Raw genomic sequence first — 24,355 nt, 5'->3', positions numbered from 1 at the left:
ATCCTGCATGTTGTTGTATTGTATGTGTTATTGATTGATGTGATTGTGGAATGGTGTTGGAAAACACATGTGTGTGTGAATGGCATAATGACAACTCTTGTTTGGCTTATGGTTGATGGGTAGTGTGGTACTCTATGTTTTTTTCTAGAAAGTGTTTTATGAAAAGTTCAGAGTTTAACAAATGGTGAACTATGTATGGCTTGATCCCTATTTAGGGTACGTAGGCAGTCTAACGAGAAGGCATCAAGATTATAAATGCTAATTGATGAAACTTGTTAGAGTACACCAAACAAAAAAGGGACTTCAAACCAACAACAAGGCTCCCCTCTTTGCAAAGGTCGAGAGAGGGGGGTAGGGGAGAACATCTATCGTATGCAACCTTACTCTTGATTTGCAAATAGATTGTTTCCACGATTCGAACTCATGACCTTTCGGTCACAAATGAACAAACTTTTCCCTTGCGTCAAAGGCTTGCACTCAGGGTACACCAAACAAATGGGGAAAAAAAAATCAAGAGTGTCTTGGTTGGAATAGACCAAAAAATATCAAACAAACAAATATCTATACCCATCACATTCAAGCTTTGATCATTATCCATGGCATATAAGAGATCCTTTCAATGTATTGAATATTCTAAACCAGTTCAACAATATTGGTCCCCCAGTCTACCGATAATTTGATAAAGGCTCGTGGAAACTAAAGTAACATTTACACAAAATTAACAATGTATTTTATCAAAAGTGCACGTCGCATTAAAGTATGGCTAGGAGCTCATGATGATACAAATACAGAGATTTCTGCAGCAAAGTTATGCTTTTCACATCAACCCTAGAAGTTTAATATATGCGAGGAGTGCATGATGAATAAATTAATCAATGTAATTATATCAGTACATGAAATGTAGGGGTGGAAATGCAACAATAATGGTATATTAGGATTTAAAAAAAAAAATTAATGACCATTTCAAGGAAGTAGCAGAGGGAAAATGCATGAGAAAGGACAGTGAACAAACTACCAATATTCCCGCTGTTTTGATAGGCCGACAAACGGACAAAATATGTCACGTAGACAAATTCTTCCTAACGAAGCATATAAAATTTTTTGGATTAGTTGAAAATTATGACTAACCTAATATTAAAATGACTTTTGGGACTAATATTATATTAAGTCAGTACTATAGTCTACTAGTTTAACAATAAAATACGATTAAAACCCTAATGGTGTGTGGTACGTAATGGCTGTATCAAGAACAACCCAAAAATAGTAAAAAAAAAATTAGGGTTTGGAATCCAAGTACGGAAGTTGAATTCTCTCTTTCTTGGTACCATAAAAATATGCAGACCTGGTGTTTCCGAAGTTGTTGACGCTGCTTCCATGTCTGCTCGATCTGCTGATATGGTAAGGTGGTTGCTCTTGCTCATCTAACTGCTAGATTTTGTCCCGCTGTATGATATTATTATGTATTGCTGGATCTTATTTCTGCAAAATTTATATGATTTTATTTTTATGTGTGATGCAATTTGCAGCTGGTGATTTGGCTCAGGTCTTACTAAATGTTGAGGGAGCATGGAGCCCAGACAAGATCAAACTGGTCAACGTTGAACTAACCAATTTCAAAAATTGATAGGTCTATGATAAGGGTGAAATGACGGGTCTATAACGGTAATAGGTCTATAAGAGCGTCTGATTAGTTTGGCCCGAGAAATTAAGAATAATGAATGAAAACAAAATCTTAAAATAGAAATAACTAAAAACAAAATAGTTATTAAACGAAAAGATTTCTTTCAAATTTTAGATATATATCCACACGAGCCCTAAAAGATTTTTTTGACCACATGTCTAAATTGGGTACGTTTCAAAAAAATTCCTATATGATGGGCTCATGCATACAAAAAATTCAAGAAATTTTGTTGTATAAATTGCCAAATTTGTTATATTTAGCCCCATTTTGAGATTTTTATAACTTTATAACCACGTAAGATTGGTTTGAGGCGTTGAGTACTACCTCACATGACTTGATTGGGATGAAAAATGTGATAAGACGAGCATTTTTAAAACTAATTTGGATTGTGCAATACTGCAAAGTGGATTTACTCTAGCAAGAATCATGCAGAAACAAGATTTTTATGCGACCAAAAATCTGCAAGTTATCAGTGTGTTTCGGTAAAGTTTAATAGAGGTTTAAATATACCAGCAAGAATCATACAGCAGCAAGATTTTTCTGTCTCGTGTCCCCTTTGGCCTTTATTTATCGAAGCCACTCAAGCAGCGTTTGCTCCATTTCGAGGCTAGTTCGGTAGTGCTTATCTTGAGACTACTTGAGCAGTGCTCAAGCACTATTCAAGTGGGCATTAGCACTGCTCAAGTGACCATGAGATAGCTAGAGCCTTCTTGAGTAAGTCCATATAAGTCTGAAATATGTCAACAATTTGGCTACTTTTTAAATTTCTCATTTATAATTAGTTTATTCACAAACAAGACCCTCGAAAACTGTTTAAAAGAGCATTATGGTGGTAGACATTTATGCATCCTTGAGTCTTGTTTGATTGAACCAAAATCATCAAACTTATGTGATTCAATTCATCTTATCGTGCTGACATTGTATTTAAACGAGGATCGTAGGAAATTTTTATTGGCGCTAAAAGAGTAATCATAAACTCAAATAAGACTGCATGTTGATATTTTGAAGTGCCAAAAATAGTGTTCAATGAACCGTGTAAAATATGTGAGAGGTTAGCTCAACGATAAATTTTTTATTGTGACCGGAACACGAATGGTATATCACGTGTTTTTATATAAGTGGTTGGAAATTTTATTTTTTAAGTTATTAACTTTTTAACACACATATCCCATCGTTTATATAGTGACACATGATGTACCATCCCATGTTCCGATCACACTGAAAAATCTCCCCGGCTCAAGGAGCCAGTTCAATAGGCTCCTTGGCAGCCAGCGATGCTTCACCAATTGCTGGACATTAACATGTATATAATGAGCCTACATGTGCAAAAGTAGTACACAATCTTTCGTCACAAATCAATGAGATTCACAGCTATTTAATTATGGGGAAAACTAATGAAAAAACTTTGAAAACTTTGAGTTTTAACGAAAATGACAAAATAAAGGGTAAAATGAATAGTACCAGGATTGACATTTTAGTGTAAAAATATGATTTTTCTTTCAAATAAACAGTAACAGGAGTTTTTCGTTAAAGTTTCATTAATTATATCGTACGCAAAGCAAGTTACAACTATTCTCTATGACAACACCACGTCAAACAATTAACCGAGTTGGGTCCAACCCCCTGTAACTAATTGAATTCCAGTGCTATATAAAACTTACAAAAGAGTGAGATGTTGCAAGTATCATATATTAATACTGCCCGAATTTATTTAGTACTGAATGTACATGTACTTGAAGGTTACGTGTAGGATACGTACGACAAATTCAACAAAACTACGTACCAAATTTAAGTACAAGTCAAGGTTTGAATACAATAAACAAATTAAGTAACTGATGTCCAACAACTAATGTAGAGAAAATGTGTACCTCATGAGTCATGACGAAATGTTTTACTACCACATCCACGCATAAACCAAATTAGTTAACTTAGTAAACTTGGATCTTCCGTATCTATTTTTATGGTTAATGATTCGCTGGGAAAAAAAAAACCTAACTAGGACTATATGCCACTCAATTTAGCTAACTTAAATTCAATCGTTTGTGCACTTGAGTATTACTGTGCTACAGGTGGGGAGTTTCTTTTCTATATAAGCAATATTTTACTTTAAATTATGAGAGCTTTAATGAAAAGGGCTTGGACTAACTTTTATTTAATGAAAAACCACCCTAAACTATTATTTAATAAAAAGAGCTTGAATTTTAATCATAAGGACACAAAACTTTTATGTCAGGTCCTACAAAAACTAAAACACACGAGCTCACCAAAAAGCCCAAACCGCATAACAATTAATATTCCAAAAGTGCCCCTAACGGAGCCTAACCCAGGCCCGTTAGCCAAAGTTGCAGTTACTAAAATTCATCACCCCTCCCAACGCGATTTGGACATCAGACCGACATGGTGAAGAACCACGAGTTTTCACCAATGGCTGATATTCGATTCCCATTACTGCTACACACTTTCACTCCCTTCCATTCCCAAGCCACCAAACCTCAACAAAATCCAACTCCTACCCACAAATCTTCACGCCCCAAACCTGTTTTCTCGCTACATTTCTACAATTTGGAGCCCGGGAATCCGAGCTTCCAACTCGTCGTCCTCCACCCAGTTCAAGACGAAGCTCGAAAGCCCAGCGAGGAACCATGAGCATCGAAGATACTCGCTGCTTGGTTAACCTCAACGTGGGCAATTGGCAAAATTCCTTCTTTGTAAGTATCTGGTTTGCTCTCCAAAATTTGGCATGTGTTTGGTTGCTGAGAAAATGAAGGAAAAAATGTGAATTTTAAATGGTCTTTTGTTTTATGTTTTGTTTGTCAAGGCTGCAAAAGTTTCAAAATTTCTAAGCAAAATGCATGTAATTTTTGTTGCGTTGGTTAGTCCTTGGTTTCCGGGATTAGTTAGTGAAATGTTGAATTGTTGTTCCGGCATTTTCTGGGCAGCCAAACAGATAAATTATGTTCATTTAATAGGAATCAAATGACCCCCATGATTTATTAGTTATGATTATTTATTGGTTTGAGTGGTTTTTTAGCAATTTGATACTGTTGGGAATCGCAGATAATCTTTGGGCACCGACGGTGGGGAAGAACTGGAGGAGGTGTGCGAGTTTGAGGGTGAGCGAGCCTGGATTGGCCTCATTGCAGTGGCTGAGGAAGGGGAAGGTGGTGATGGTGGGCGGGGGGAAAGGAAGAATGTGGGGACGGGGTGAAAGCAGGAAAGGGATGAACAACAAATTCATATGATTTTTTAAAGATATTTCGTAAAGTACTACATAGTTCTAATTATTTAAACTTTCATCTCATTTTATCATTATTTCTTAAATTGAACACGGGTACTATAATTATTTCTTAAATTGAACACTACTAACTATCACTATTTCTTAAATTAAACACTAATTATTTCTTAAACTGAACACTGATACTATTATTATTTATTAAACTGAACACTGACTATTTCTTAAACCGAACGCTGATACTATTACTATTTCTTAAACTGAACATTGATACTATCACTATTTCTTAAATTGGACACTGACTATTTATTAAACTGAACACGAATACTATCACTATTTCTTAAACTGAACACCGATGCTATCACTATTTCTTAAACTGAATATTGACTATTTCTTAAACTAAATGCTGATTATTTCTTAAACTGAACACTGATACTATCACTATTTCTTAAATTGAACACTGACTATTTATTAAACTGAACACGAATACTATCACTATTTCTTAAACTGAACACCGATGCTATCACTATTTCTTAAACTGAACATTAACTATTTCTTAAACTGAATACTGACTATTTCTTAAACTGAACACCCCTTGATAATTTTTGTACGTTGATATATATATATATATATATATATATATATATATATATATATCGCGTTGTCACTTAACGATTTATGTAACAGAATATCTAATGGATGTATGATAGTGCAATTAAATTCACAACTTTGTGGACGACATTGCAATGTTTTAAATATGATGTCAAATTGTTACTAGTAGGATGTCTAGATGCTTATGTTGTCAAATTGTCAAATGGTACCATTATTGATCGTATAAATTTTTATCAGAGTATGTCATTCTAATCCTCCTTAAAATAAGGAGACACTATTTATGAAACTGGACCAATAAGTAAACATTATTTATGAAACCAAATCAAGAATGAAATACTATTTCTAAAACTAAACCAATAGGTGGAAACTATTTATGAAACTAGACCAAGAAAGAAACACTATTTATGAAACTAGACAAAAAAAAGACTATTTATAAAATTGTACCACTTGCTATACACTATTTATAAAATTGGACCATGAATTAGGCATTGTTTATGACACTCGACCAAGAACAAGGCCACTATTTATGAAAGTAGATCAAGAACTAGGCACTATTTACGAAACAGTGATAGTACTAGTGTTCGTTTGATAAATAGTCAATATTTAGTTTACAAAACAGTGATAGTACTAGTGTTCCGTTTAAGAAATAGTCAGTGTTTAGTTTACGAAACAGTGATAGTACTAGTGTTTCGTTTAAGAAATATGCAGTGTTTAGTTTACGAAACAGTGATAATACTAGTGTTCAGTTATTGTTTAGTTTAAGAATTAGTGATATTACTAGTGTTCAGTTTGAGAAATAGTCAGTGTTTAGTTTACGAAACAGTGATAGTACTAGTGTTCGTTTGATAAATAGTCAATGTTTAGTTTACGAAACAATAATAGTACTAGTGTTCAACAGTGATAGTACTAGTGTCCTGTTTAAGAAATAGTCAGTGTTTAGTTTACGAAACAGTGACAGTAATAGTGTTTAGTTTAAGTAATTTGCTGTAGTTTCAGAAATAATGTGAAATTTTTTGTTGCAGTTTCATAAATAGTGTGGTAATTTGATGAAGTTTCAGAAAACCAAACTTCATTTGATAATGCTCAAAAAGCCAAATAACACTAAACCACACATTAATTTTTAACTTAGGAAACAAAAGTCAGATATCCAAATTTAGTAACACCACACATTCTAATCTCAGAAAACCCAGTTCATGTTCATCAATGGAAACAAAACTTAAAGTACATGAGGCTTTCTGAGTTCAACATCAACACACTCCTTGCAACCCTGAAGGCGTTCATCGTCGATAACCGGTCTAGTGTGCAGAGCCACCTTCACACAACAATTCTCTGATGCCTTCATTGAATTGCAATCAGTCACAAAAATAAAAATAAAAAATAGAAGCAATTTGAAGGGAAAAAAAAAAGGTTATGCAAATGAAAGCAACTATCCTGATTTGCTGCAATATGTTGGCCATAAACATTGTCTTGTACTAGGAGGACGATTTGGTTCTAAGAAAGAGAACAGTAACTTCATTAGCTGCAATCACAAAATAAGCATATGTCAAAACTAGACAAGATTTTATACATCAAATTCCTTATTCAATATTAAAATTTGATCAGGAATACCTCCTCTTCATTCACCAGTCTTTAATATAACATCAATTTCACAAGTGAAAACCTCATAAGCAATGAAGGGGAACCTAAAGATCATGAGGAAAAAAACATTTACTCAAATAATCAAAAGCAAAAGCAAAATATAAAAATCTCGAACATTTTGGAGAGAAACATGAGTAATAAAAATTCTCAAAAGTAATGCTTTGTCGAGATGAAATAATACTTGAAGGGTTGTTTGCTTTTAGCATCCTCAGGAGGTTCTCCAACAATATAACCCAATAATTGCTCCACACGGGGATCAATTATTCATCCACAATCAAGCTCCCTATTATACCAGATTTCATCAACGTATAATTCCTCCAAAATTCCCAAAAACTGTAAGGAAGGACAACAAATCCTGGTATTGAATTTAATATATATACGAGAGAAGGCAGTGCATAAAAACTAGATGCAGCTTACTGTTCGATAACTCCATAATTTGGAGTAAAAGCTTGAAGTTGCAGATGAGATTCCCGCAAGAACCTTCGATCTCGATGATCTTGGCGTGGACTTTGATCTTGACACCGTCGGGGATGTCCGTCGTCTCAGAGGAGAGGATGGTCTTCATCTCCGCTGCTCTGGTTGTTTCTCTCTCTCGCTATGTGGCTCCGGTTGGTGAGTGAGTGCGATTTGGGAGAGGCCAGGGAAAAAGAGTTGGAATTAACAATATGGGAGGAGTCGAAGGATTTGAGGGTTTTTTTTTTTTTGGTCAGAAGAGAGGATTTGAGGTTATGTAGGCAGAGAATAGCACGAAGACTCAGAAAGAAAGGAAAAATAGGTTAAACGGACATAGCCTTACTGTCAGGGGCAAAATCGAAAATTCATTATGTGGGCCAGGTTGATTGGCCTGATTAAATGTTGGACTTTGTCCTAACCATTAAATAAACTTTCTACCTGGTTTTTTATTAAAATATAAAGTTTTTGAGCCCTTATCATTAGTTTTCCTTTAAATTAATTTAAACTACTAAGCGATATTTTACTTTAAATTAATCTAAAATACTAAGACAGGAACTCAAACTCGAATGTTATAACCAATCTGGCTATGCCAGCACCAGTAAAAGCGTTTCTCATTAACATTATCAAATTATTAGGGGATTTTATGTATAAAAGAAGAAGGGGGAAAAATTGATTGTAACTAAATACAAAGTATAGGACCTAAACCATCAAAAGCCAACTTCATCTTCAACATCACCAGGCCCCGTCCCCAAAACTGGGCCACTTCAAAACAAAACCCAATTGAGCCCAGAACTCGACCTGGGTGGTAGTGGGTACTCTGCCCGGTTGGTTTGCTTAATTCAGAGTTGGTGGACCAAAATAACCCCAACGAAAGATGGAAATTCCGGACAAAATCCAAGGGGTGATATGGATTCAATATATCGCGAAAAATTGAATGAAAGAATTGGGAAATTAAACAGAACCCAAAAATTGCGTTATGGCTGGACTCGACCACCACACCACCACCACCACCTTCACCACGACCTTGTGAATAAAGCTTTAATATTTGAAGCGTCTGAACTCTCTGAGACCTCTCTCTGAAACGTATAAAATTGCAAAAGTGAAGTAGTACAGAGTAAATAGCTCAGCTTCTGAAAGCATCAGTCACACTCTCTCGAAAACTCAAATTAAAAAAAATAAAAAAAATAAAGCGAAAAGGGAGATAATTTCCCACCCAAGAAACTTCAGATTCTTCAACAAATCCTTGCATTTATACCGCCACCCCCTTTTCTCATTTGCTTCTCACTCTTAAAACACAAACAAGAGAGAGATAGAGAGAGAGAGAGAGAGTGGTGGGTTTTCTTATATTTTTATTTTTATTTTAGTATTATATTTGTTTTCCAGGAGAAGGGTGAGGACTGTCAAGCATGAGAAAGAAGATGTGGGTTTTGGTTTTGCAGTGCCTCTTGCTCATGGGAATGGGATGCCATCTGGGTAACTTCTCTTCTGTTTTTTTTTATTTTTTTTTATTTTTTTTCATGTTTACTGTGGAGTTTTTCTGGTTTTTATGTTATTTTTCTTGTGTTTTTTGTTTTTGTATTTTTGTTTTGAAATCTTGTTGTTCGGAAGTTGGCCGTTTCTGGTCAGGTTTATATATTTGTTTTTTCTGTGTTTCCCAGGATATATATAGTTGTATACGAACATTTGAAGCTTGCAGAATGTAAGGGATTGGGAAGTAGGTCAATCCTTCTATTTAAGGCGCCAACTTTTGGACCAAAAAGAAAAGAAAAAGTTTGTCTAGGCAAATCCAATCCCACTTAGGCTTGGATAGCTATTTGTTTGGACAAAAAACTTGAGAACGTTACTCACAAAAGTATGGTGTCCCTGTTTATTGATCTCACTCAGTTTTACGCTGGTTTCACCGGATGTGGAAGTTGCCCTAGTCATACAACCCTACCGAAATTTCTCTTGTTTGTTGAGTTCTATTGATGCCAATTCTGACTTTTATGGGGGTCCATGTTGTGAGATATGAGTCACATGATCTTCTAGACCACTTTCTAACTGGTATTATTCAATTTTAGGCGTAGCTATCCACTTTTCTTTATGTTTTGTTGCTTGAATCTGTAGAGACTTGTTTTGAAATTGAAGATTTAATTTACTGAATCTTTTACAAACTTTTAGTTTCGACAATCGGAGCAGCGGTGCAAGAGAAGGCAGATGGAGCAATTCCAGACACCACATTGTCACCACCAGAAGGGAACACAACATTCCTTGATGGCACGACATGGTGCGTAGCCCTTCCCGGGGTTTCCCAAGCCGACTTGCAGAATGCATTAGACTGGGCCTGCGGATTGGGAATGGTAGACTGCAAGCCAATTCAAAAAGGTGGAGCGTGTTATGAACCAGATACTCTGGTGTCTCATGCCTCTTATGCCTTCAATAATTATTATCAGCAGAACGGGAATTCGGACATTGCTTGCAATTTTGGAGGAACTGCAGGTGTTGCTAAAAAGAACCCAAGTGAGTTGTGCAGCTCCCCTTCCTGATAAGAATTAGTGTAACAAAGGGTCACTTAAAAGATCTTTTGGTGGAATCCAACTTGGAACAACTTAGATCGATTTTGAAGTCATAACTAATTGGATTTTCGGTATCGAAGAATCCAAATGAATTCTTTGGTACGCCTTAGAAGTTAATATTCTTTGACATTGTAAGGTGGTACAAGGGTCTAGTTCTTCCCGAATTTTTTACCCGGGATTTCACCCCGACACTTAAACGGGGAAGATGCCATTAGGCCAGAAAGCCATTTGGTAGCGTGGGCTGTCTTAGCAAGTTTTCAGATCAATCTCTTGATTATATGGTTATCTCTATATTCTCCACATAGCAATAAGTAAACAAGACTGTAAGATCAATTTGGGGTTGCACAAACTCTACCGGAATGTGTTCGCTCTACCATATTTATCGTTCTATGACTTCAATTCTGCTCCACTGATCTGTTTCATCGCATTACAGGTCATGGAAAATGCAACTACGCTGCGCCCGGGTACGCTTGTTGCATCACACAGTTTAGTTTACGTAATCTAAAACACAAGTCTGTTACTTTTACAATGCTCATAGATTGATACACCCTTTGTTCCTGTTTCTTTCAGATCTGTAGCCTCTGCAGCACCTCCACTCTCAAAGCAAAGTCCCATCTCTCTTTGGTGGCGACTTGCTGGCCTTCTGCTGCCATTGTATCTCGGAAGCTGATATTTTGATGGGTTAAGTAAACTGCCGGGAGAAAAAGCCAAAATTCCACCTGCTTGTACAAAAGACTATTTGCTGTTACTCTGGGGGGAAAAAGCAGGAGATGAGAACATGATTATAAATTTAGAATAGGGTTTTGTAATTGTAATATGCTTTATCCCTATCTTTGTTTTTGGTTTAGGAATCTTTTACCTCTAATTAACCAAATCCTATCTTTTCACCTTTTGTCTGATTGCTTTCTTCTTCTTCTTCTAAACGTATTCCTTCATGGTGATTTTACACTTCACACCCATGTTGTCTTGTTTGAGGGGAACATCATATGGACTTCTAAATCTAACCATCACTTTGCATGGAATATGGTGTTTCTCCCATTGTGGATTTCATCTTCCTTCATTTTCTAGGTCTTTCGTAGAAGAGGATTGCCCGTTATAGCAGTATTTTAAGTCAATCATGATATGTTATACATTTTAACTTTTTTATATGATAATACGTGATTGATGTAAGATATCGTCATAATGACATCTTGTTGCAAAGTTAGTATATGTCTTTTCTCATACCAGATATTCATGTTCAACAACAATATAATTGATTACAGTATTGACACATTTCTTATTATAACAAGTCTCGCAAATAAGAAAGTAACGATTTTTCAAGGTTGAGCTTTGTCGACCTTACCATTTTATAGAACTGACTTGGAAGCTCAACGTCGATTTGCAAATCCGCACCCCTCTTCAAGGAATTATCGATCTTGTGTGCACAGATAAATGTTTTTAACTATTTGATAAATTTGTATAAAATCAAATATAAAAATATTTATAGTACTGAAGTTATAAGATTGACCTTAACAATTTCTCAAGAGATTTTGAGAGAAAGATACGTATGAGGAGAAGGAGAAACAATCAAATCCCAAAAACTAGAAATCTAGAGGTTTAAATGTGGGGGCCCACTCACCCTCTGCATAGTATCTTTGTGGATCATAGATTTACATCATTTTGTCCCTCCTCTCAGGTCCTGGCAAACCAAAATCATCATTACATAAACAATACACCTCAAATGACAATTTTGCCCTCTTGGGGCTAACCCCGGTCCATCAGTGGACTGGACTCGCATTTAATTTTCAAACCAATCCAACTAGGCCCAACTGAAGCCCAAATGTGAGATTTAAAAAATTAAATCCAATCAGAAGTTGCTGTTGCAGCAACACAAACAAGGGTCCCACAAACGAAACCTTACCCAATTGGATCAGGATCCTCTCCTGAGCAGATGGAGAGGATCCTCCTGACCAGGCCCATCGGGCCGTTCATTTTTTATCCAACGGCTACAAACAGGGGGGATCCTCTAAAAGTTATAATAATTATAACCGTTGGATAAAAAATGAACGGCCCGATGACCTTGATCAGGAGGATCCTCTCCATCTGCTCAGGAGAGGATCCTGATCCTACCCAATTGAGTAAAACGGTCATAACCAATGGGACAAAGCCACGTCGGCAGCAAAGATCCTGGTGTATCCAAATCTGGAATTCTGGAGCCACAGGTTGCTCGCGCGGCTGCGGCTGCGGCTGCAGACTTTGTTACCCTAAAAGCTTATAACGATATTATGGTATGCAAAACTTGATAAAATTATCGAACAAGTAAGAGAAACTGCAACAAATCTCAGCAAATGGCAACTGCCACTGTGACTACTTCTCTCCCCCAATTCAATGGGCTCATACCCCAAATCTCCTTCTCTAATGTGCAAAGCATGGCAAGTTCTGCTTTCGTTTCGTTCTTTAAGATTTGACATTGATCGATTATGTTTATAACGTTTCTCGCTACATTATAGTAGATGCTTAAATATATATGATAAAGTTATGTTTGGGAAAGTTAAATGCTACATTTTTGGGTTATTTATGTATGAGGAGGAGGAAAGATGATCGACTAGGTACAAGTTGGAGCTAAATTAGGTTAGAAATTATGGAATGTTTGAAAGAGTTTTAGTGGTATTTTGCTCAAAAGTCTAAGCTATTAAGAATAGAGATTGAGTTATACTGAGGTTAACGGAGAATCGAACACAAAATTTCGAGTGTAATATGTGTAATTGAGTCAATACACAGAATTTCGTATTCATAGATAAATGTTATTAGCTAACTTGAGTTTCAAACTTCTTATGCTTTCACAGGCCATTGCTCAACCAATGAGGCGCAAAGGGCAGGGCGCTTTGGGAGCTCGCTGTGATTTCATTGGTTCATCCACCAATTTGGTAAGCAAATATTTCACTGATTTATATATACATACAACAACCAGACCATACATTAGCAGGCGAATGCGATTAAATTACTAATTAATTAGTTAAATTAACTGATCTTGATTTGTTCAGATAATGGTGACTACTACAAGCCTAATGCTGTTTGCCGGAAGATTCGGGTTGGCCCCGTCGGCAAACAGGAAGGCAACGGCAGGATTAAAGCTTGAAACAAGGGACTCTGGACTGCAGACCGGCGATCCGGCTGGGTTTACGCTTGCTGATACCTTGGCTTGTGGGACTGTTGGTCACATTATTGGGGTTGGTTTTGTTCTTGGCCTTAAGAATGTTGGTGCCCTGTAATTAGTCAATTAATCAATCAAATTTCCCAGCGTTTGATTCAAAAGAGGAACATGTTTGTGAACTCGTCTTGCACTGAATGGTATTTTTAAGTGTCATATTGATAGAAGAATGACAATCGCTAAGAATGCTGAACTTTTTCTTTTTAAGCAAAGCCCTCATTGCTCTAAACTTTCTTATAACGTGACAAGTGAGACAGAGAGATGATCAACGATGTAAACGGAATGCACGGAAGTTTCTCTCATCGAAAAACTTCTTTGCATAGGACCTTCTAAACACCACCCGTCTTGGTGCAACAAATACAATCATATTGAACTGCATATCGCGTTGTGTAAAAATCATAAAATTTTGATTGTAAAAGGAGCCCAAGGAATATGAATTATATTGACTAAAAAGACCAACCACCTCTTGTTTAGTGGCACTTCAGATTTTTATGTTAGAAGATGTCCGAAGTTCGAATTTTCACTTCCCCATTAATAAGAACGACCTAATTGTAAAAGAATAAGAAAAAACTAAACAAGACCAAAGTAAGAAAAATAAATTTGCAATTGAAAAATTTTGGCTCTGATATAATTTTTGAAGAACACATTATGTACATGATATAATATTGTGTGCCACCCCTTGTAAACAAGATATTATTATTTTAATTTACACTAGAGAAAATGGATGGTTTGAACCTGAAACACAATAAATTGGGATAGAAACCATAATCACCTGGCAAATCCATCATTTCAATTTTCCAATCCTTTTTCAATCTCTTTCAACAATAAAAATGGGTCTTGCTTTTACAGGAAGAGAGATGATTTTCACACTCCTTTTAGCTTATCACAAATTCTTTATAATTTATGACTGTCTATTGGATAAATCAACGGAAACGACACGAGTGTGTGAGAAACTAAAATGAGTGTGTTTGTAACTTTCCATGAAAACATAAATTTTCCCAAAACGGGCAAAATGGGTCATGAGTCCATGACAATGGATCAGGCCAAGACCTATAAAATTAGCCAAACCGGATCGCACCCAAGTCCCAAAAAAACCCACCCATGGATCAGCGGGAAAAACCCAAAAGGCCATATAAAAAGCCCAACGACGCCGCTTCGCTGCATTTCGTATCTTCTGTCTGTTTGTAGATGAGCGAGTGAGACTGTGAGAGCGAATCGGCGACAACCGGAAAGAGAGAGAAAGTGAAAGAGAAAGAGAAAGAGGGTGCTGCTGGCTAGGGCTCACTGGTTCGGCCCCTTTCTCCACAAAACCAATTTGCAGAAGAAGAAGAAGAAGAAGAAGAAGAAGAGGGGAAGAGGAAGATGAGCATATGGAACTACGTCGTAACGGCTCACAAGCCCACCAACGTCACCCATTCCTGCGTCGGCAATTTCACCGCCCCGCAGGAGCTCAATCTCATCACTGCGTACGTCACCCCCCAATTCCTCTCTCTCTCTCTTCTTTATCTTTCTCTCTCTTCGATTTTGTATCTTTCTCCTAGGGTGAGGTCGCAGTTGGTGTGATGGCAAGTGCCTTCGCCCATGAGCGGTAGGTCTCGGATCGAGACTTGGGAGCAGCCTCTCCATAAATGGGGGTAAGGCTAGCCGACATTCAGCTCTCCCAGACCCTGCGTAAAGCGGGAGCTTGTGCACTGGGTACGACCTCCTAGGGTTTCGCTAATGCGTTAGTTTCTTGAGGCAGTCTCTTCATCTTCTCATACAGATAGTTATATGCCTGGTTAATATTGGCCTAGAAATTCATGCATTAAGTTGTTTGCAAGATTGAAAATTTCAAAACAACAAAAAAACTTCAGGTTTCGGGCCGAAGGCGATTGAGTTCGGGATTTCCTGGCAATTTTTCAAAAATTTTTCGTTTGTTGCCGGGATTTTTCTGGGAATCAATGAAATGTTATACTTGTAGCTCTGTTTAGGTTATCAGGATTATCAATTGCTCTTTTAGTGGGGAGTAGTAGTGCGGGAGCGGTTCAATTGTCTAGAAGGCTTGTATTGATAGAGCTTTCGTGTCTGCGCATAAAACAGAGACTCTTCATTCTGCTGTATAAAGATATCCTTGATTTGCAGCAAGATTTGTTGTCCAAAGTTGTATCTTGTTCATGATTGTTTTCATAAATCTTCATTTCAGGAAATGTACGCGAATTGAAATTCAGTTACTTACTCCTCTGGGACTGCAGGTATGTATGTCAATCTATCTTGTGGTAAAAGAAAAAAGATATATACTTTAAAGTTAATAGCTTACTTGTGCGTTGTGTCGTTAAAACCCTCAGGTTCCAAGAATTGTATCATCACATTTTAAATGTCCGATGACAATCTTTGGAAAATTGTTGCTCTTCGGTTTTCCTTGCACCTTTTTGGTAGTTGATGATGTTATGTTGATTTTCGTCCAGGGATTTATATATTATTGGGAACAAAGTAGTAAGAATTTAAATCTAAAGCTTAGGCATTCAGCATGAAGTTTCAGCATCTAAAAATCAAAATTTTAAACTTTAAACTTGGACATAGTAACATTAGACTTTGCATTGTACATAAGTTGTCCCCTATTAAGAACTATCATCTACTACTCATTTCACTGAACTCTTATAAATAAAATTATTGTACAGAACTTGCACAATAAGTTTTACTTGGCTGTACATAATATGATTTATATCACGAAGCCATTTACTGTGGCATTTGAATTACACGTGAAATACACGATCGAATAAACTGTATCTTCATTCTTGAAATTAATGTTTGAACTTTTTTTATGTTTATCTCTTTCTGCTATAAAATATTAAATTTGTAGCTTCGTTTCTGTTGCCATTTAAACTAGTATCCATTAGCATGCATTAAGCTAATTTTTTTTTCTCTGCAGCCTATCTTGGATGTCCCGATATATGGAAGAATAGCAACGCTTGAACTTTTCCGGCCTCATGTGAGTCTTAACGTCATATTTTTGTCTGATTTTGTTTTATAATTTTTTTTGGTTTTAATAATGTTTTCTTTTCAACAGGGTGAAACACAGGATTTTCTATTCATTGCAACAGAAAGATACAAATTTTGTGTTCTTCAGTGGGATGCTGACGCATCTGAGCTCATCACTAGGTTAGATATGCAAACCAAGTGAAAGTATTGTTGTTTAAAATTATTTACAAAAGTACTCACTTTATATGGACTGTAGATATATGTTTAATGACATTTTGACAAATGCATGTCCTTGTCGTGTAGGGCAATGGGGGATGTCTCAGATCGCATAGGTCGTCCAACAGACAATGGTCAAGTAAGTTAAATGATTCTACGACCCTCAATTCCTGTAGCTTTTTCTTGTTAAAACATTTATGTCTTTCTAGAGTTGACGTCTAAACGATGTTTAAATTTCAACTGGGAAATCCATAAATATGACTAATGTATATTTTCTTTACCTACTACTTTTTGCAGATTGGTATTATTGATCCAGATTGTAGATTAATCGGACTCCATTTGTATGATGGATTGTTTAAGGTATGTGGTTTTGAATACTGGGAAGAAATATAAAGATCTTCATTTTGTCATCACATTTATAGTTTAGAAATGAAATAATATGCTGTTGGTTTTTCAGGTCATTCCTTTTGATAATAAAGGGCAGCTCAAGGAAGCATTTAATATACGGTATTTTTTCTCTCGTTCTTTTAGCTTTCTAGTAAAATATATATTTTGTTGATTAGTCTTCCTGTGATTAACTGACCATTAGTTATATTTAAAATTTACTCAAATTGACAATTGATTTTACAAGGCCTCACTATACATTTGTAATCGTGCTTAATTATGTTGCTAGCTGCAATGTCATATTTCTTGCTCTCTTCTTTTTGTGTGAAATTATAATTTCTTTTCACTCTAACTACACCTTTGGCTAACTTTTCAGGCTTGAGGAACTTCAAGTTTTGGATATCAAGTTTCTATATGGTTGTTCCAAACCAACAATTGTAGTCCTATATCAGGTACGAGTCATTCCTTTCGTTTGGTTATCAAGTTTATATTGGGCTACCGTTTTACTTTTTTATCTTCATATAATTTGTCTTAGTATCGTATGTTCAAGTTTTCTTATACTGTTATGTTTGTTATGTTCCTTGTATGTCTTAGTATCATACGTTCAAGTTTTCTTATACCGTCATGTTTGTTATGTTCCTTGTATCAGATTGAACATTATTTTAGCAAAGGCTTAGCCAATGCTATGTAAGATCCTAGTAGAACAGCAGTTTCAAAATGGAAAACTTGGTAAAAACAAGCGTGATCTGGTCAATGATGTTGGTATATTTTTTTCTACACGTCTACACAAACCATCTAAGATCTTTGTAAATCTGCTCCATTTCTAAGTCACAGAACCTTGTTCATGTGTAGTGTTAGGTATTGCCCCATATAACATTAGTATATATACTAAAATTGTGGAGGCCTTCTTGGGTGGTAAAGTAGTGTAGGAGTATTAACCAAATTTTTTTATTGCCTTACTATGGTTGAAATATTGCAGGATAACAAAGATGTTCGCCATGTCAAAACATATGAGGTTTCTCTGAAGGATAAGGATTTTGTTGAAGGTCCTTGGGCACAGAACAACGTTGAAAATGGGGCTGATTTGTTAATACCAGTTCCTCCGCCGCTGTGCGGTGTTCTTATTATCGGGGAAGATAATATTGTTTACCGCAGCCCGAATACATTTAAAGCAATCCCAATAAGACATGTATGCTATAGTATCATATGAATGTTGTTTTGGAATTATGTGTTGAATTGGTTATAGAAGTATTATTTTAAGTTTTTCTTTGTCATTTGTTCTAGTCCATCACAAAAGCCTATGGGAAAGTAGATGCAGATGGTTCCAGGTATTTACTTGGTGATCATGCCGGGTTACTTCACCTACTTGTTATAACGCATGAGAAAGAAAAGTGAGTTCTAATACATCCTTGAAACATATAATTGTTTGTGGTTGAAAGGTTATGGGGTTAGTTCCTCAGGGTTTCATCTACTCTTCTTCTTGTAGGGTGACTGGACTGAAAATTGAGCTCTTGGGGGAGACATCAATTGCATCTACCATCTCATACCTTGATAATGCATTTGTGTATATCGGATCAAGTTATGGGGATTCACAGGTGGGGTAGTCAGAACTATTGCTTGTTACTTGTTCTATTCTTAGCTATAAAAAATTGTTCTTCAAAGAATAAGAGCCATTAGTAAGTAATAGAAGAGACTGTACACATAGACTATAAAGATAGTTTTGACAGAAAGTAGTGGTTTAATAATGTGTTTGAAGTTTTAAATGAAATAAAGATGTGCGATTATTATGATCAAAATTACATTGATACCTCATTAAATGATTTGGATTATAATATATTAACACTCCATAGTGTTGTGAACACAGCTTGTAAAGCTGAATCTACATCCTGATGCAAAGGGTTCATATGTGGAAGTCTTAGAAAGGTATGTCAATTTGGGGCCGATCGTTGACTTTTGTGTGGTTGATCTTGAGAGGCAAGGCCAAGGTCAGGTTGTAACTTGTTCTGGAGCTTTCAAGGATGGTTCTCTTCGTGTAGTTCGAAATGGAATTGGAATCAATGAACAGGTTTGACTTATTTTTTGGTAATCAGTACTCAAAGTTTTATTTTGTACGTTTGCTGATGCCTGTAATTATTATATGATGTTGAACAGGCATCCGTTGAGCTTCAAGGTATTAAGGGAATGTGGTCGTTAAGATCCTCCACTGATGATCCTTATGACACCTTCCTGGTTGTAAGCTTTATCAGTGAGACAAGGATTTTGGCAATGAATATTGAGGATGAGTTGGAAGAAACTGAGATAGAAGGCTTCTGTTCTCAAGTACAGACTTTATTTTGCCATGATGCTGTCTGTAATCAACTGGTGCAGGTAAGGTGTCTCCATATTGCATTGTTTCTTCTATGTTTTAATGCATATAGTAGAATATACTCAAAAGCAAGCACTTTTATGTTTTTTTTTTCTCCATTTTTTTTGGCCTTTTATGTTGTTAGGGACACAAACGCTAATTTTTAGTCATCACTGTCACATTGCGACCACCTTTAGGATTGCAAAGTTTTAAGTTGCTTCTCACCCCCTAGTTTCTCTTCTACCATCCTTAGGGACACTTTAATAACTATTAATTTGAACATTGCTGGTCTACAATTTCGTAATAAATCACATCATAACTGTGGTAGTAGGGAAAATCTACACAATCTATCTCACTTAGATGGTGTGGATGTATTTTCAGCAGCCAATTTTGTCACCTGTTTTAGGTGATAACATTTTTGAGGTTATATTTTTGTTTTAGAAAATATTCTATTATGTAATAATCTGGATTGTATAAGTGATTAATTTATTGATGATTGACATGTATTGTATCTATTGCATGCTGGCTGATGAATTGACATCACAGGTAACTTCAAGCTCTGTAAGATTAGTCAGTTCTACAACTAGGGAGCTCAAGCATGAGTGGAATGCTCCAGCAGGCTATTCGATTAATGTTGCTACTGCTAATGCCACCCAGGTTTTGTTTCTACTTGTTAACTTTTAAGTTTGTAAGTAAGCTAATAAAAATTGTGTTTCTTATTAAAAACTAAGTTTTCAAGTAAGGATCATTGACAGTTTTAGCTGTGCCATTGAATTAGATCAGTTTTTTTTTTTTTTTTTTTTTTTAAATTTTTTTTTTATAATCTTGAGTGAAACCCATGAAGGATTTAGGATTCATGTTCCCCATAAATATTCAAGACATCCTATACTATAATATAGAATAGATGGTTTTTCATAAGGGGCTTCTGTTGACTCCCAAAACCAAGATTAAGATCAACTTTTACAAAAAAACAAACCAGCATATTTCTGAAACATCCTTGAAAAGTTAACTCTCTTATTTCTTTGAAACTTGAAATGAAAAATATTTTATAGATTCCCTGGTGTTGATAAATCCCCTTTCTAGTCAGAATTCTTAATGAGTTACCATACATGCTGTTCCTAACATGGAATTGTTTCCTTTTGTGGATGTCTGCATTAACATTTGGTTGCCTGATGTTAATGGCTAACTGGTTGTTGCTTTAATCTACTTCTGTGACAGGTTTTATTGGCAACTGGTGGAAAGCACTTGGTTTATTTGGAAATTGGTGATGGGATATTGACAGAGAAAAACCACGCACAGTTAGATTTTGAGATATCATGCCTTGACATAAACCCTATAGGCGACAATCCCAACTATAGCCAGCTGGCAGCTGTTGGAATGTGGACAGATATTAGTGTCCAGATATATTCACTTCCTGACCTGAACCGCATCACAAAGGAACATTTGGGAGGGGAGATCATACCTCGTTCTGTTCTTCTTTGTGCCTTTGAAGGGGTATGCGTGTGCTTGAGCCTATTTCACTAAATCAATTCTCAGTTGTAGTCATTTTGTATGATTTACTCATTAATATTGGTCAGAAATGCAATGTCTTTTTTTTGGGATTACCATTGGGGAGTGGCTCTTCTAATAGCATGTTCAACTGATTATAATTTTAATTATCATTATTTTGGAATTTATCTAAAGAGTTGGGCCTGTGTTGTTGTGTCAATCAATGTGTACTTCTGTAGCATAGATGAGGGAATATTAATTTGCACATCTTTTGCTTTCTTTAGTTCCTTCGTAAAGTTTTTACTTTAGTTATTTGGTTACCGAGTAAATTTTTTGTTACTGTTTTTTTAATCAGATATCCTACCTATTGTGTGCCCTAGGAGATGGGCACCTCTTAAACTTTATATTGAACACAAGCACTGGTGAGTTGACAGACAGGAAAAAAGTCTCTCTTGGGACGCAGCCCATTACACTCCGTACCTTCTCATCCAAGAGTACTACACATGTATTTGCTGCATCGGATAGGCCAACTGTCATATATAGTAGCAACAAGAAACTGCTTTACAGCAATGTAAATCTGAAAGAAGTCAGCCATATGTGCCCATTCAACTCTGCTGCTTTTCCAGATAGGTACTTTTCTCTTTCTATTGTTCACTCATAAAATATGGATAGGATCTCGGTTTGGTGGATACGAGGTTTAGTCTACATCCAAATATCTTATCTCTTTTCATATTTTCAATTTGTAATCCACTGTTGCTTATGTGATGGCTGCCATTTTATGTAAATTATCATACTGGGATGGTTTATAGTAGTTAAAGTGGTGAGTTAGTTTCCAAATTGGTTATTAGAGTTACCATTTGTTGGTGTGACAATATGCTTTATGATATTCTTGCTCAAAAAAAAAAAAAAAAATTTATGCTTTATGATATTAGCATGTTTTAAATATTTATTTAAATTGAAAGTTTACATAAAAATAATGGTCTAGTTGCAACTTAGACACAACCATAAGCTGTTTTTTCCCTTTCTGTTCTGTTACTGCGTAGGTTTGACGGGGGAACTCTTCCCCCGTCCTACTTAAACTGTCAACTTTCAGAGATTAAACACTTTACTTTTTTTGTTTTTTCCCTTCTTGTGACAACAGCCTTGCAATTGCTAAGGAAGGTGAACTTACCATCGGCACAATTGATGACATCCAGAAGCTTCATATTCGCTCTATTCCCCTAGGTGAGCATGCGCGTCGTATCTGTCATCAGGAGCAGTCCAGGACTTTCGCCATTTTGAGTGTGAAATATAACCAGTCTAGTGCAGAAGACTCAGAAACACACTTCATCCGGTTGTTAGATGACCAGAGTTTTGATCTCATAACATATTATCAACTGGATGCTTTTGAGTATGCCTGCTCTATACTTAGCTGTTCTTTCTCGGATGACATTAATGTATATTACTGTGTCGGGACTGCATATGTTCTCCCGGAAGAAAATGAGCCAACCAAGGTAAGATAGCACTTTAGTTTACTGGTTAGTGCAGAATTCTCACTTGAACTGGTAAGTAGCTGATTTTCCATCCTCCCTCTGTAAGCTGACAATATTGTATAATTGTAGGGCCGCATTCTGGTTTTCATTGTTGAAGATGGGAAGCTGCAGCTCGTCGCTGAGAAGGAAACCAAGGGGTCTGTTTACTCTTTAAATGCATTCAATGGCAAGTTACTTGCTGCTATTAATCAAAAGATACAGTTATACAAGTGGACTCTGCGGGATGATGGCACTCGTGAATTGCAATCAGAATGTGGACATCATGGCCACATACTTGCCCTTTATGTCCAGACTCGTGGAGATTTCATCATTGTTGGGGATTTAATGAAGTCAATTTCTCTGTTAATGTACAAGGTAATAAAACTAACTTTCAACCCTCTGCATGCCTTGGACTAGTACTGCTCAAAGTAGTAGTGGTAGGTGATTTGTTTACTCCGACATGAATTGCGTAAAGTTGCAACTTAAAATTACTTGATCCAATGAAAATGAAATGTGATATTGGGATATTTTGTGGGAGGTCATATTGTTCGTCATACGTGTCAAGGCCTCGTAATAAGAGTCCCTTTTGTCTCTGCTAGTTCATCATGAGGTTCTCTTGTTTGAATTTGTTGATCCAGTTTTTACTCTGTTGTTAGTCTCTGTCCATTTAAGAGGAGCGAGCCCGAGATTATAATGCAAATTATAAACTATTCTCTTGCTTAACCGAAATTTTTTGTTCTTGTATTCAGCATGAGGAAGGTGCCATTGAGGAGCGAGCCCGTGATTATAATGCAAATTGGATGTCTGCTGTAGAGATACTCGACGATGATGTTTACATTGGAGCTGAAAATTTCTTCAACCTCTTCACTGTTCGTAAAAATAGTGAGGGTGCAACTGATGAGGAACGGGGCCGCCTTGAGGTTGTAGGTGAGTATCACCTAGGCGAGTTTGTCAATAGGTTCCGGCACGGCTCTCTTGTCATGCGGTTGCCAGACTCTGATGTGGGCCAGATTCCAACTGTTATCTTTGGCACCGTGAATGGTGTGATCGGAGTAATTGCCTCACTTCCTCAAGAGCAATATGCATTTTTGGAGAAGCTCCAGTCAAACTTGAGGAGGGTGATAAAGGGTGTTGGAGGGTTGAGCCACGAGCAGTGGAGGTCATTCAGCAACGAGAAGAAAACTGTAGACGCCAAAAATTTCTTGGATGGCGATCTGATAGAATCGTTCCTTGATCTAAACCGCAGCAAGATGGATGAGATCTCAAAACAAATGCGCGTTTCAGTGGAGGAGCTCTGCAAGAGAGTAGAAGAAATGACGAGGCTGCATTGAGTTGGGACCACGGTTTAGTTTTCGATTGCACATGTGGTACATATTGGCACTGTATCTTTGATCTGTTGTGAAATACCTGGCTGTGAAACTTGTGTTGAGTTTTACTGTAAAACTATAACAAGGAAAAATTGGATGTTCGTTCTCTTAATCGGTATTTTACTTTGATTGTAAAGGGCATGCAATGCAATGCATTTACGTTTGTGTTGTTATTTATTTGTATTTTTCTGAGGTGTCTTCGGATACGTGTGATATTTTGGAATTCAGGATACAGGCATATAAAAACGGATGGTGCTATCTACACACCCTTTTTTGTCTTCCACACATCCCTCTCAATTTTCGGCTATCGTATCAAATGAATTGAAGAAGATCAAATGACTGAATTAATAGTGGTGTGTAGAAGATAAAGGGATGTGTGGATGGCACGGCCCATCAAAACCATTGAAATCATAGGAAATAATGCTATCTATCTCATGGATAGGCTTTGCTCTGAGGGCGGGGATTGGAATGGGCGAAGATGAAGCTGATACTGTCGATTGCTGCACCTTGAAGGTAGAGCATGTGAAAACAATCGCCCCTAACTCGTTGGAGTTTTAACTTCCTCGATAAAGATTCGATCAGATACGAAAACACCGATGAAGTTGAGGCTCCTTTTTACAAGGCAATTAGACAGTTCCAGGCCGGGAAGCGCGGCAATGATCATCTCTTCGACAAGCTGGATGCGAGTAGATTGAATGCTCATTTAAAGCAACAGATGCCTGGCCT

The 24,355-nt window shown here is 36.6% G+C and overlaps 3 protein-coding genes and 1 long non-coding RNA gene across 5 annotated transcripts; 3 read left to right on the top strand and 1 right to left on the bottom strand.

The window, feature by feature from the left end:
• Window positions 1–6,524: 6,524 nt before the first annotated feature.
• LOC126624424 (uncharacterized) lies at window positions 6,525–7,423 on the bottom strand. 2 transcript variants are annotated; one of them, XR_007624105.1, is made up of 3 exons: window positions 7,345–7,423; window positions 7,134–7,207; window positions 6,525–7,044 (listed from the first exon to the last, which is right to left on the bottom strand). It is a non-coding gene; the product is annotated as an uncharacterized LOC126624424 (long non-coding RNA). The 2 variants fall into 2 exon arrangements; XR_007624104.1 differs by having other exon boundaries at window positions 6,525–7,207.
• Window positions 7,424–8,634: 1,211 nt separating this feature from the next.
• LOC126621658 (glucan endo-1,3-beta-glucosidase 13-like) lies at window positions 8,635–11,063 on the top strand. The gene is made up of 4 exons (XM_050290199.1): window positions 8,635–9,089; window positions 9,777–10,115; window positions 10,605–10,635; window positions 10,742–11,063. The coding sequence occupies exons 1-4, from the start codon at window positions 9,023–9,025 to the stop codon at window positions 10,839–10,841; spliced, it is 537 nt and encodes a 178-aa protein (XP_050146156.1). The 5' UTR covers window positions 8,635–9,022; the 3' UTR covers window positions 10,842–11,063.
• Window positions 11,064–12,951: 1,888 nt separating this feature from the next.
• Window positions 12,952–13,465, top strand: LOC126624008 (photosystem I reaction center subunit psaK, chloroplastic-like). Its single transcript, XM_050293003.1, has 2 exons — window positions 12,952–13,077; window positions 13,195–13,465. Exons 1-2 carry the CDS (start codon window positions 12,952–12,954, stop codon window positions 13,420–13,422), a joined length of 354 nt encoding a protein of 117 aa, XP_050148960.1. The 3' UTR covers window positions 13,423–13,465.
• A 1,060-nt stretch (window positions 13,466–14,525) lies between these two features.
• Window positions 14,526–23,821, top strand: LOC126622234 (DNA damage-binding protein 1). The gene is made up of 19 exons (XM_050290922.1): window positions 14,526–14,827; window positions 15,544–15,592; window positions 16,270–16,329; window positions 16,408–16,499; window positions 16,623–16,674; window positions 16,833–16,895; window positions 16,993–17,042; window positions 17,296–17,371; window positions 17,899–18,108; window positions 18,204–18,310; window positions 18,406–18,514; window positions 18,784–18,984; window positions 19,071–19,286; window positions 19,810–19,920; window positions 20,482–20,757; window positions 21,107–21,381; window positions 21,893–22,244; window positions 22,353–22,637; window positions 23,012–23,821. Exons 1-19 carry the CDS (start codon window positions 14,724–14,726, stop codon window positions 23,591–23,593), a joined length of 3,270 nt encoding a protein of 1,089 aa, XP_050146879.1. The 5' UTR covers window positions 14,526–14,723; the 3' UTR covers window positions 23,594–23,821.
• The last annotated feature ends 534 nt before the right edge of the window (window positions 23,822–24,355 follow it).

The sequence above is a fragment of the Malus sylvestris genome, chromosome 5, assembly GCF_916048215.2.
Source record: "Malus sylvestris chromosome 5, drMalSylv7.2, whole genome shotgun sequence".
Lineage (NCBI taxonomy): Eukaryota > Viridiplantae > Streptophyta > Magnoliopsida > Rosales > Rosaceae > Malus > Malus sylvestris.
Note: the sequence above shows the minus strand (reverse complement) of the source record. Positions and strands in the feature narration are given on the sequence as shown.